This window comes from Syngnathus leptorhynchus, chromosome 18 (assembly GCF_054491065.1).
Source record: "Syngnathus leptorhynchus isolate UIUO chromosome 18, UIUO_Slep, whole genome shotgun sequence".
NCBI lineage: Eukaryota > Metazoa > Chordata > Actinopteri > Syngnathiformes > Syngnathidae > Syngnathus > Syngnathus leptorhynchus.
The window spans coordinates 1634952-1647752 of record NC_141212.1 but is presented as its reverse complement, the minus strand read 5'-3'; the positions used below and the strand labels follow the sequence as shown (position 1 = coordinate 1647752).

At 49.5% G+C, this 12801-nt stretch overlaps 3 protein-coding genes across 3 annotated transcripts; 1 reads left to right on the top strand and 2 right to left on the bottom strand.

The window, feature by feature from the left end:
• Positions 1–37: 37 nt before the first annotated feature.
• vipas39 (VPS33B interacting protein, apical-basolateral polarity regulator, spe-39 homolog) lies at positions 38–3318 on the bottom strand. The gene is made up of 18 exons (XM_085937201.1): positions 3066–3318; positions 2771–2873; positions 2555–2701; positions 2460–2495; positions 2313–2377; positions 2179–2235; positions 2021–2113; positions 1916–1949; positions 1731–1833; positions 1601–1628; positions 1446–1519; positions 1302–1377; positions 1096–1230; positions 980–1021; positions 730–906; positions 575–664; positions 396–500; positions 38–327 (listed from the first exon to the last, which is right to left on the bottom strand). The coding sequence occupies exons 1-18, from the start codon at positions 3144–3146 to the stop codon at positions 307–309; spliced, it is 1467 nt and encodes a 488-aa protein (XP_085793327.1). The 5' UTR covers positions 3147–3318; the 3' UTR covers positions 38–306.
• Positions 3319–3546: 228 nt separating this feature from the next.
• Positions 3547–12502, bottom strand: LOC147042221 (transcription factor IIIB 90 kDa subunit-like). The gene is made up of 19 exons (XM_085937200.1): positions 12256–12502; positions 11672–11859; positions 6841–6921; positions 6593–6766; positions 6477–6508; positions 6329–6401; positions 6071–6220; positions 5891–5984; positions 5695–5821; positions 5588–5627; positions 5415–5510; positions 5054–5347; positions 4916–4983; positions 4764–4845; positions 4646–4695; positions 4290–4576; positions 4164–4212; positions 3856–4048; positions 3547–3776 (listed from the first exon to the last, which is right to left on the bottom strand). The coding sequence occupies exons 2-19, from the start codon at positions 11853–11855 to the stop codon at positions 3739–3741; spliced, it is 2112 nt and encodes a 703-aa protein (XP_085793326.1). The 5' UTR covers positions 11856–11859; positions 12256–12502; the 3' UTR covers positions 3547–3738.
• Positions 6973–11621, top strand: LOC147042222 (uncharacterized). The gene is made up of 19 exons (XM_085937199.1): positions 6973–7081; positions 7152–7198; positions 7280–7354; positions 7430–7557; positions 7625–7765; positions 7821–7898; positions 7968–8138; positions 8216–8312; positions 8384–8598; positions 8676–8841; positions 8915–9120; positions 9181–9298; positions 9364–9572; positions 9638–9755; positions 9826–9995; positions 10051–10145; positions 10217–10332; positions 10399–11058; positions 11138–11621. The coding sequence occupies exons 1-19, from the start codon at positions 7056–7058 to the stop codon at positions 11461–11463; spliced, it is 3162 nt and encodes a 1053-aa protein (XP_085793325.1). The 5' UTR covers positions 6973–7055; the 3' UTR covers positions 11464–11621.
• Positions 12503–12801: the final 299 nt, after the last annotated feature.

Here is a 12801-nt window from a genome sequence, read left to right as displayed (position 1 = left end):
ACAAATTTCCACGACATACAAGTGTGTTCAAAACATGATGCAGATGTGTTACCCACTCATCCATTATATTTGGAGACAGTGTCAAAATAAATAAATGAATAAATCAAGGAATGAATGAATTCAACCTTTTATTCAAACACATTTGGTATCATAGATCAGAAAGTGGGGGTGAAGGCGGGCGCGGCACTTTTCACTTTCCGTTAAGCTTTGGCCATTCGTGTTCATTTTCTACTTTCTGTCTACAGGTGCAAATCTTCAAAATGGGAAAATGATGACGATTGTGTTTGGTTGATCTCATGTTCAACTTCAATTCTTCCACCGGATTTGCTGAAAGAAGCAAAGAAAAAAATGGAAGCGGTGACCTAAGACAAAGATCAACTCCTCGTCTTCCTCACCGAATTATTGAGCAGCTGGTCGATCTTGTACTGTTCCGCCGAGCCCGCCTCCACCTTCTCCCGGTATCCTTGCAACGTGCGTCGGTCTTTTAAGTCTCGGTACGTCTGATAGGAAGGGGGAAGAGAGGTCACGTGACGTGGCCAGGGGTCAAAGGAACACACAGCTGACGTGTTCTCACGTTGATAATGAGGTCGTGACATTTGTGTTTGACTGCCAGCGCCATCCTGACGTCTGCGTCGTCCACCAGGCCCACGTACTCCTGCAGCACCTGTCGATCACGCATCATCGAGGCTGAGCGTTTGGCCGCAGCGACTCCACTTAACGGGAACTCACCTGCACGGGGGCGGAGTTTCTGTGCAGGATGTCGACCACCTTTTGGTAGGCGAGCGGCGATTTCTTGCGAGTGAAGCCCAGCCAGCTACGACTGGCGAAGAGCGCGTCCACGTCGCTCCACGCCTTCTGCTTGGCCCGAGCGCTCAACGCCGTGACGAAGAACTGCTTCTCCGATATCTGCAGGGATGGCGATGACGGTCAGTCAAAGCCCTCCGCACCTGTCCTGCCCATTCGAGTGGACGCCGCTCACCTTGAAGCTTTGGCGGATGTTGAGCGGGCTGCTGGAGCTCCCCTGCGCAATCAAATGTACTTCAGCACTTTTTGCATCCAAATTTAGGTTCCAACAAAATCTTTTTGGGGGTCCACCTCGGGTTGGCCGTAGTGGTAGAAGCAGCAGTAGTACAAGGTGGTGATGAGCGGCATGTGGAGGATGGAGGCTCTCCGAGGAAATTTCTGGAAGATCTCCACCTTCCCTCCTTGCTCGGCCTGCTGATCTGCAGCCTGGCCAGCACATGCACGGTAATAAGCGCCGCCGCACTCATCATCAGCACGCTTGTGAATATCTCTCAAACCTCGATGAGCATCTGTCGCTCCAGCAGAGACACCTGGTCCTGGACCTGGATTTGGTCTTCAGCAGAAAACTGCAGGCTACAAAACAAAGGCATCAGGTCATTTCGTGTCTGTTGCCTCCCCACTTCTCTGCAGCCGTCAATCACCTGAGGCAGCTCTTGAGGAAGTCCCGCCTCTTCTTTTCATCCGAGATGCTCAGGTGATGTTTGTACTGGAGCAGCTGTTGCCATGGAGACACAAAGCGTACTCACTCATCGTACTGTCTGCATTGCGGTAAGTTGTTAGCGTCTTTTCAAGTTACCGCTTCATCCTCCGTGCGTCCGAGAGCTCTGGAGAAGCAAGAAACATTTTTTTTATTTGATTCATTGGCAAAGCAGGATTTGAATTTTGAGCTCCTATGTGGAGGAAGTGATGAAAGCGTGCGCGCACACCTGTAGACGTCCATGAGGAGGGCATCCTCTCCGCTTTCGCTTAAGTAGTTGACAAAATGTCTCAGCGCCGTCTGACGCGTCGCCAGCTCGCCAAACAAAACCTCTGACGCAAAAAATATGCTGAGATTGCAGCCACGTGCAAGAAGGAATTCCGGCTAAGTTGTTAGCGTGAAAGGAGGACAGACCTTTGCTTAAACTTTTCTTTAGATAAATTAAAACCTGCAAAAAAAAGTTTTCCGTCACTCAAGCTGACGGCTGGGGCGAGGTCGGCGCGCGAGGGCAAGCGTTACCGCCGTGATGACGTTCCCATCGTGAACGTCCACCGCCAAATCCAGCAGCCGCATTTTGTCCTGCAGGCAACGGAAGCGCTCCAGCGACACCGCCTGTGGCGCACACACACAAACCATTAGCACGCCAACACACGCACAAAATTGCCGCAGGCACACACCTTCCCTTGTTGCATCCTGCTGATGGCCTCTTGAGGCGACCAGTCACCAAGCAGATCCTGCCAACAAACGATGGCACGCTCGCATTCAGCACCGCTGCGCCCGCTCCATCCCAACTGGTCGCAAATGGACTTACCTGCTTTTCGCGTTTGGGTCTTAAGATTTCCGGAGCCACGATTCTGCCCGATGAGTCGCCTGATGCTATGAAAAACAAAAACCCTGAATCTGTAAATATGTTGTAGGGTTTGATTATCAATTAATGCGCCTCTCATATGTTTCTTACCATCAGGGAACATTGCGACGTTTGTTCCTCTTCTTCCTGCCAATAAGATGGACAAAGAGTCACAGCTGCACCTTTGACCCATTGACCCATCTTACCTTTAAAGAGCGAGCTGAGCGAGTAGCCCGAGTTGACCTTGGTCAGGCTGGGAGCATCCGCGTGGATCCGGGCGGGGAAGGCGGCCTCGCCGTCCGTGGCGCCAACGGAGGCCGCCGCCGCCGTCTCTCGGACAGACCACGAGATGCCTGAAGAGAGCACAAGTCAGGGCGATCGCCCGAAAGCGGGTAACCGTGGGAGCGGCGCAGCATTCTCACTTCCCACGGGCTCGCCGCTCCAGTTGACCTTCTCCATGAGTTCTGGCTCATCTTGGTCCAGCAGCTGCGGGAGGCTCTTTACCGCCTCTTTGGATTCTTTCAACTGGACAACGAGACAAATGTGGACAAGGTGTCTGACCTGTGGACAAGGTGTCTGACCTGTGGACCTTTTTGCTGGGAGACATCGCTGACATTTGTTTTGACGGTGGGATACGATTGGATTTGTATTATGGTAATAAAAAAAAAAAAAAAGCTATCATTGGCAACTAGAGTGACGTTTGCACAGGAGCCTCACCTCATCGTCTTCATCATCGAAGGTGAACGCTTTAAACTTGGACGTGTTCCAATAGTCTTCCTCATCTGCTCGACTCTTCATCGTTTCCGCAATAAAGGAGAACGAAGCAACAAGCTAACTGATTAGCGGGCTAGCTGGGTCGGGTTTCTTTCATGACACGTCCGCACAAATCCCGATCAGGACAGCGCAGCAGATACTGAACGTTGCGTTCTGTGGACCACCTCCGATCCGAGGGGGTTTGTTTACTGGAGCAAAAAGCATCAAACAAGTCAGAAGCTGCACTTCCGGTGTCAGGAGGTCACGCCCGCGAGCGGGGGTTGCTGGGAAATGTAGTCCTACAGGGTCACGCAACCAAACACCGCACTCAAAAAAGAATATTACAAATCACTTTTTTACAATATTACAGAGCAAGTAGACTCGTTTCTCAAAGCGCCACTGTGCAATGAATATATATATATAAAAAAACAGAAGAAACTAATATGGATTTTTTTTTCTTTGTTTTGATTGACCTGGTTGGACAAACCCCGTATTGACAAAAGGGGATGTGGCAGCAGGACAACAGGTCAACAAGCCCATTCTGGTCCTGGACGGGGTTTTCAATGTGCATCTTGCAGTGTAAATTCATTACATTTCCTATTTACATCATTTAAAAGCCATACAAAAAGTTTAAAAACTAGATGTCCTCCTCTTCCTCCGCCAAACAGCCGAAATCTAAAGCACACAAAAAATACAAAATGATCAATCAACGAGTCGCCAAAGTGGAATTTAACAATTCAAATCGGTTGCTGACGTTTAGCAAGCTGCAGAGCGCTGACACATTCGTCTTCCTCCTCCTCTTCATCCTTTTCCTCCTCCTCTTCATCTTCAACCCTCTCCTGGTTCTCCGTCTCCTCCATGCTGAGGCCGCTGGACTGCACGTCAAGTTCAAGTTCCGGTCCAACCTGCCGTTCTGCCGTCGTGGTGTTCGTCGTCACGGAAACAACCTGCGAGGTCACGTTCAGGTCAATTTCAGGTCCATTTTTTTTTTTGCCCATATTTGACGCATTGATTCATATTGATGTGAAACGTTCTCAAGTCGAGAGCAGCTGAGGAACTCACCTTGGACGGACCTTTCTTTTTTGGTGGTCCTGAGAGGAGCGGGCCAAGCCTGCAACAAATTAGAAGCACGCTGTTGTGATTGACTGCTCAACGGGACAATTATGATTATTAATTTTGATTTGTCACCTTTTGCCCATGAAGCTGGAGCGGCTTGCCATGTCCAAGAGGATGTCGTTGTGCGCCTTCTTGCGGCGGCGTCTTTTTCTCGCAGGTGTGATGGGGACTTCGGGGGCGGCCTTTTCAGGAGCGTCGCTGCCTTCGCTGGCCATCTGGCCACCGTTGAGGTCTTTGAGGACGTCGTAGTTGATCTTGGCGGAGATCTTCTTCTTCACCAACATCTTCTGTATTGCTTCGCCCGCCGTGGCCGCCTGGATGCCGTTGTCCTTCTTCTTCTTCTTCTTGGACGTCTTGGGCTGCAAAGAGACGAGCCGTCAGGATCAAGAGCTCGGCGCTTCCTGTAAGGGCCGGCAGAGGAGACAAACCTCCTTGTACGTTCCCAGTTCCTTTTCTTTTTTAATTCGTTCTTCTTTCTCTGAAATCCATCCACCGGTCAGTCACGAGTTGTTTTTTGTTGACCGTGTGTGTGTGTATGTGAAGAACCTTTTTGCTCTTGCAGGTATTCTTGGTTCTGCTGGATCCACAGCTGCGTCTTCACTTGGACCTCTTTGTCACTCAGGATGTACTGAAGGAAGGGCACACGCCAGCTGTGGTCACGATCCTCCTTTGCCGTTTGCATTGATTGCGCAACTCACCTTATCGATCTCCAGCTCATCGATACCATCCAGATCCAGTTCGCCGCCCTCCGAATTCTCGTCCTCCTCTGAGAAAAACAAGGTGTGCGTGACGCTCCGCCGTCTCTGACGACGACACGGAGCGGTCGGTCGCCTCACCCGACATGTCGCGCTCCACGTGGTCCTTGCTGAAGATCTGGAAGCTTTGCTGGAGGTCCAAAGCGGCAGAACTTTGCAGAAGCATGGCGACAGAGGGCGGTTGGCGTGAAGCTCGCTCCGCCTCGGACTCCTCCGGCGCCGGCTCTTCAACGCCACGGTCCTCCGGGCTCCACCCTGCCTCCTCTTGCATCACTTGGCACAGGAAGTTCTGCGTGAGGTGACGGGTGGCGCTTTGGAGGTCACAATCTTCAGGTTCAGATGTCAAGTCTGCCGGGATTTTCTTGTCCTGTGGGTCTAGCGAGAAAATGTACTCATACTTGGGTTCTTCTAAAGGCGTCCTCCCATTTGGGCGCTGGCTCACCCATTTTGTGTACGTAGGCGGCGTAGATTCCTCGAAGTTTGGGTCGGCTCTTCTCCAGCTCGCTCTCAATCTGGTCTTGGTAGCAGCTGATCTCTCCTGAAAGAAGTAGGCGAGAAGGTCAGCAGGAGTCGAGACTCATGGTGAGTTTTGGCGCAGCGGCGCTCGGGTCTGACCTTCGACCTTGTTCAACTTCTTGGCCAGCTCTCGCTCCAGCTGCGGAAGGAAGGTGGCAGGCATGAAGCAGGTGACGGACGGGCGGACGACCACCACCACGACGTACCTGCTGCATCTTGTTCTTGTGCTGAGAGGCGGTGAAAGACGGCGGGTCGCATTCCTGCTCCAGATCCACCTTCATGAACTCGTCGATGGTCAGGTGACTGGTGGGCGTGTCCTCAAACTCCATCAGCCTGCAAGACGAGGGGAGCCGTGTCCAAAAGGGCCGGCCGGACAAATGTCGGCCGAGCTGGACTCCTCACCTCTTCCTCAGCGTGGCCTGACACACTTTGACCACCCCGATGACGTCCTTCACCGTACGCCGGAACTTGTGCATGCGGGCCGCCACCAGCAGGGCTGAAGACGAAGGCCAGCCAAAAACATTAGTGCAATTAATAGCGGCGCATTTCGCATGATACGTTAGCATTAAGCTATTGTTGTACCGGCGCCACACAGTCCAGAGGGTCGGCGGCCCGTGTGCATCCAGTCCCGCTTCATCCTCTGAACTAGACGAAGAGCCGTCATGGACACGTCGTGAGTCTTCAACCCAAACTCCAACATGTGAGCGAAGCGAGGGATCAGCAGACACGGATCTGAACAAATCATCAAATGGAACAAAACAAAAAAAACACATGATGGAGCGCTAACGTTGGAGAACCAATGCGTTAAAAAAACAAGAAGGCTGAAGAGCAGCTTCTCACCAATGGCGGGAGCGTTGATGCAAAGTTCCCGAGCCAACAACAAGAACGTTTTCCCCAGGATGTAAACATTCACCTACACACACATCATAAAGTCGTCAGCTTTGGAAATACTTTTGTGGTCTTCTTCTTGCCCCGGCGTGGCTTTTACCTGCAGCAGGTCGCTCAGATCCAGCAACATATCTGACGAAGGGGTTCAAGAAGCTACACAAGAGAACAAGGCAAGACACAAAGCGGGCGCCGCCGCCGCACGGCATGATGGGATACGTGGCGTCCCTTCGGTGCGACACACCAGGTAGAGGCAAGCCGCGATGATGTGTTCGGTTTTACGTCCGCGCGTCAGGTGTCTGCTGACCACCATTTTGAAGAAGTTGAAGGCTGTGTCCAGGCAGTGCTGGTTGAGCTGCAGCTGGTTGCCAAGATGATGGATCTGACGCCTCCCTGATAAACACACACACAAAAAAGCTCAAGATAAACAATAAAAGTAAACATGGAAGAAGAAAAAAAATGCTCACCACTTAGAAGCGTCTGCGCTCGGGATTCTTTCCCGACGTTGGTGTGGAAGCCAGAACCGAGCAGAGGAGTCTTTGCTGGACCTGAGGAGGACACGCCCACAAAAACTCAATCAGCGCCAGGTGCAGTTAGTTTGCCAGGTCAACCTGCTCTTTATTAACCCCACATGGCCGCACAGGTAGAACTTTAGCTCAACGTGAGTTGAGTTCATTGCAAGATGAGGACGGCCGCTGTCTTCTTCGGGTGAGTTGTGACAATTTTGGACTTTCCAATTGCTATGCAAGCGTGACAACGAACTACTTTTTGTTTCCAGGATCGCTCTTCTCACTTTTCTTTGCTTGGTTAACGCGACAGTTGAAGGTAAATTGCTTAAAATGTTTAGATGATGTCCTTCATGAAAGTAGGACTTTGTTTTTAATTTTTTTTCCCCCACAAATCTAGTTGAGTGGGCCTGTCGGGACGGCTATCTATGGCTTCACGTGCTCTCCAAACAGACGGTCCAGTTTGAGGCCATAGGTCAGTCCACACATTAAGCCTCATTGTAATGGTCCAAAGGTTGACCCTATGACCCCTTACTATACGCCGACTTAGATCCCAATGGTGTGCATCCCATCAGCAGTTCGCTGGCCTCCCGCTGTGGCTACACAGTTAGCACCTTCAAGGCGGGTGGCTTCACAACCTTCAGAGCTTCGTACTACTCCTGCTTCACTCTGATCCAGGTAGCGTGGCTCTGCCCCCATCCAGACTTGTACCTGAAGGTTTAATTTTTTTTTTTTTTTTTAAAAGGATGACCAAGTGTTCACCTTCCAATTTAATGTGATGGTGAGCGATGGTGGCGCAGAGTGGATGAGCCAATCTGTTTCAGCCGTGTGTTCTGGTCTGAGCTTCGTCCAGCGGGAGATCATGTGCGAGGAGGACTACATGGAGGTAAGGTGGTCTAGTCAAGGCCTTGGCTGTGCAGCTCACACGTCTTTGTTGTCAGGTGAATGTCCAGCGGGAGGCTTCGTGCGGCGCCCAGCCGGGACCAGTCGGACAAACCGAGTACGCGGCCCTTTCCCAGGTCACTCTCGATTCCAAGATGGCTGCCTCGTGTTGACCCAAATGGGTAAACTTGACTTGTGTACTGCAGGCTCTGAAAACAGCCAGCTGGGCTTCTCAGCTGATGTTCCTGGAAGCTGATGGCCAACTGACCTTTCTGTCAATTGCGAATGCGGAGAGCAGAGGTTACACTTTGAGCCTGACCGCCAAGAGGGCGGTGCTTCGAGCTCCCTACAAAACTGCTGAGGCCCAGCTTATCCAAGTACTTGGGATTCTGGTTGCTCATTTGGATCTTTTGCAAGATCAACAAACTGAAATGTTGACCATTTGAATCCTCAGGTGGATGGTGTCCCCGTCGTGTCGGTTGGCGTTTTTCTCTTCTATAAGACTCAGCTGATGGTGGTGATGATTGACATGTCCATGGCCTGCACCGTCAGTAAGTCTTCATCAAAAGGGGCGGGGTCTGCCGAGTATTGAGAACAAATTGTTGTATCTGTCACGTTTCAGATTCGGCTTCTTTTGATGGCGTCCGGCTGGTGTGGGATGTGCCCAGGCCTCTCCTCGACGAGGGAGCGGTGTTTAAAAGTCTGAAGCAGCGTCTGGAGGTGGACGGCGTGATGCTGGATGAGCTGAGCGCCGCTGCTAAGGGTTTCAGTCTGCTCCAACAAGAACAACTGGTTCGAATCTCAGTACCCTTTGGCGCTGAGGGTGGCTACATAAAGGTAAACTCGACAGTTTCAGACTAGCACCTGCCGTCATTTCAACACTTGACTGTATTTTATTCAATTTTTTCCTCCAGAGTTCGGTGGCCAACAACATGTACAAGGAGACGTTTGTGATTTCTCTATTGTATGAACATCAGTTCCTGGCTGAGTATCAAGACAGTGGCAGCGTTGAAACCAAAGTCCGACTTGTCAGGGTCCTCGAAACGCCGCAGCTCTGTCGGCCACCTTTCAGCCTTAACCGCAAGTCTTCCGCCACGTTTGCATTAGCCACAATCAAGCTTATGCTAACAACGTCCGACTTGTCTTCCTCCAGAGACTGCCATCGACGAGGGCTTGTTCGGAATTTATCTGGGCAACGTTCCCGGTGATGTTATTTTAGAAAAGGTCCAAGTGAATCACAAGCAGATGGCAATGGAGGCAACGGAAGGCGGACTGGTCGTCACCCCTGTCGTGCATCTCAACGGCAGCCGAGCTTACAAACTCCATCTTGCCTTTTCCAATGCTGCTGTTCGGAGGATGGTAAGAATTCTATAATCATTCAAAAGTGGCGGGAAAAGTCCCAAACTTGTCTTCCAACAGTACATGGGGGAAGGTTTGGTCCAATACTCCATTGACGTCAACTTCACTTTGACCAAAATGCCCAAGAAGGAGTCCTACTATCATCACACCTTGATCATAGCCCAAGTCTTGAACGAATGTAAGAGCACATCCTTCATTCTGCCATTCCTGAAAACCATGTGACTTACACCCACCATCTCAAAGATCCACCAAAGATCACGGCTCAGTGTTTGGACCGAGGAATGGTCTTCAGCGTGGCCGTGCCTCCCGGGGCGGAGTCCCTCTGGGAAGTGGGCGTCGACCAGGAGCCGCTGACTCCACAACTGGCCGCTCAAAGAGGCTACAAACTCCTCAACGACAGTCAACAAATAGTTTTGGAAGTTCCCGTCTTTTCCATCGGCTACACTTATGAAGTAAGTGGTGCTGGTGGATCAAACTTGTGAGCCATAAATGTCAACTTTTGTGTGTGCTGTTTCAGGACATCAACCTGTCCAACTTTTATGGGACGTTCAAGCTGCTTCTTCGAGATTCCAAAACTCTGGAGGTTCAGACGTCCACATCCAAACACTGTCTCTTCAAAACTGAAGACATGATAGGTAAGCTACGCTAATTTTGACTTGTCCTCAAGTGGCATTCATTTTTCTTTTACATCTCCTTGTTTGTTAGTGTGTTCTGCGGATGGCATCATCACGGTGGTGACGACGCCCACGGCGACCTGGCCCACAGTGCATCCGGGAAGAACCAGCCTACTGGACCCAACCTGCCGACCCAAAGAAACCGACGCCACTCGGGTTCTTTTCCAGTTCAAGCTGGACTCGTGTGGGACCAGGACCACGGTACGTTCAATTTAGAAGCAGAGCGTGCCTCGATGTCAATGTTTGCGCCCAACAGGTTGGAGACTACATGCTTTACGAGAACGAGATCCTTCACGACAGATTGCTCATTTCAGATGGACCCAATTTCATCTCCAGAGATTCTCAGTTCAAGTAAAGGAAGATTAAAGTATGATACTAATTATTTTCAAGATCTGTGAATAAAATATATTTTATTTCTAAAGGTTAACTGTGAGGTGCTTCTACCCGCTAAGTGGAATTAACAGACTGACGGCGGATCGGATCTCCAGAGCTAAAACTCCTGGATTTGGGTCAATCGACATTTTCGGAAGCCTCACAGGTCTGTTTTGTGTTTATGTAAGCTTGCAATATAAAATTTAATGAATGTAACTATTTTCCCCCGCAGATCCAAAGAATCTTCCTCTTGACTGTTTACCGCAACTTTCTAGACATTCAATGATTAGCGAACCAGAAAGTGAGCAAGCCTGGGGGCCAGAAGTTGAGCCTGAACGCCAAAACGAGATGCAGCTCAAACTCCCGAGCCAGCAAACTGAAGCGCCACCCAATGAGGACATTCCAACTCCTCCTCCATTCACATCTCCAAACAAAGACCGGCAAGAAGGATTTCCTTCCTACTCGGCACAGCGCCGCTTTCAGCCATCGCACGGGTACGACAACTCCATCCCAAGTTTGCATCCTGAAAGTTCTGCTACAAGACTAAACTGGGCTTCTGTAAACCAAAGAGAGTTCATAAACCCAAACGAGCCTCAGTGGAACTCTAAGAAGCGGCCCAGTGAGGGACATCGGCGTTCGGGCCCATATCACACGTTCCAGAGGAGGCCTGGCAATACTCCTCACATTCCAGTTCCTCAGAACTCTGCAGAATTTAGCCAAATCCCCAACAAACCAATCCCTTTTAACAATGTTCAAAATATTCGAGTTAAACCTCAAAGCAGACTCAATTTTCCAAATAACAACCAAAGATTTCACTCTGGTGAGACGGCAGCCAGCAGTGCCAACAGTCGTGGCAAAATGTCTTCCATAGTGAAGAACGTTCAAATACCAGGTATGGACTTAAACTATCAATAGCTCACATTGCAGTTGAGATGAAAAGCAAGTCCTAACATTTCCCTATTTCTCCTCAGGACCATCTCAAAGTATGAATGGACCCGCTTTCGGAGGTGTCCTGGCGCTGGTACCGAGCAGGTCTCGTGGGATGGTGTCCCTTAGCGGCCCTGTGAAAGTGTTGAGTGACCAAGAACTAAGCGCTCGTGACACGGATGAGAAGAAGGTCATGGAAGGGAGCATGGGCTCTACTTCTCAAATGGCTTCTGGTGTCAAGTTGAGGAGCTCCAATCAGAAGAAATGTTGCAGCATTTCTGCCGAATACGGCGCCAGTGATCACCATGGCATCATTCGAGGGATAGAAGGATTTGAGCAAGCGACGGCGGAAAAAGGCCAGATAGGGTGAGAATGTGTGATTAGAAGATGGCGGCCTTAAGTTGTTGTTGTTATAGTTTCTAATTTAAATAAAAGTAAAGTTGTGCTTTATCAAAGTGTCATTTGCTTGTGGTTAATACAAGATTCTGCAGGTCAAACAATTTCAATGTAGTCAGTGCCAATTTCTTGGTTTGTCAATTTAAGTTAATGTTTAGAAGACTGGTGTAATGTTCACTCACCATCAGTAGAGACGAATTGTCCCACGGCAGAAGACACTCCCCCACTCCCTTCCACAAATTGGACCTCGGAAACGATGATATTGTCCTCAAGAACTGAGCCGCAGCCAGTGCACACGGCGCTGCCCCGAGCCTGGTCCACATCGATGTCCACACCCCCGCAGGTCTTGCATAGCCTGGTACTCATTGTGCTAAGGTCAGAGGTCATAGAAGTGGAAGGGAGCAGGTTACAATATAACATGATTGAAATGCAGCTGCTAATATAAATTCGAATTACCAGTGGTCTCGTATTAAAACGCCATGATCATTAGTGACTACGTAAAGTGAGAAATCCAATCACCAATTACTTGTTGGCGCGCGCTAGCAGTAAATAAAATAGTTTTACGCATGCAATGAAAAGTCAAGGTATAAGACTGACGCCTGCAGCGGGACTCGAACCAAGAACCTCTCTATCTCAACCGAATTGGTAAACACGCTGAGCTATGGAAGTTGTGAGGCTCATGGAATGTTGAATAGATTAGAAGTCCACAGCTAGCTATTTTTGGACACGAAAACGCTAATTACAAACAAGGGCATCGGAGACTCACAACAAACGTCGAAATGCAACAAGAGTGGAAATGGGCGCTTAGACACAACAGTGAGCCCTTCGAGTGTCCGACGTCATCCTTTTTCTTACGAACGTACAAGTATTCAATTGAATCTCTTGGTTTTTCTTTTAAATTTCCTGTCTTTTGAATATTCTGTATTTACATTTTATTTATATGCAAAACTGTAAAAGAGAAAGCCGATCAATGTTTGGCTTTTTTCCGCCTTCCTGATTCGCGATCGGATGACATCATTTCTCCCTGGGTAATGTTTGTTAACGACAGAAATGAGCCATTAAAACAGGAGCTTAAAATCGTCACTTTGACGCCACATTTTTTTACTAAACATCTAATTGAATACACCAATTCAAAACTGTTGGTAGAAGACGCTTCCGTCTTTAATCGGGACTGTTTTGTGGAACACATCGCCCCTCTGACAAAAACTGAAATGGAATGCTCCAACTGGCGCAGGCTTATGACGTCAAACGCGTTGTGCTTGAGATGTGGTCGCTTATCATTATATTGTGCGAGAACACTAGACAAAAATAA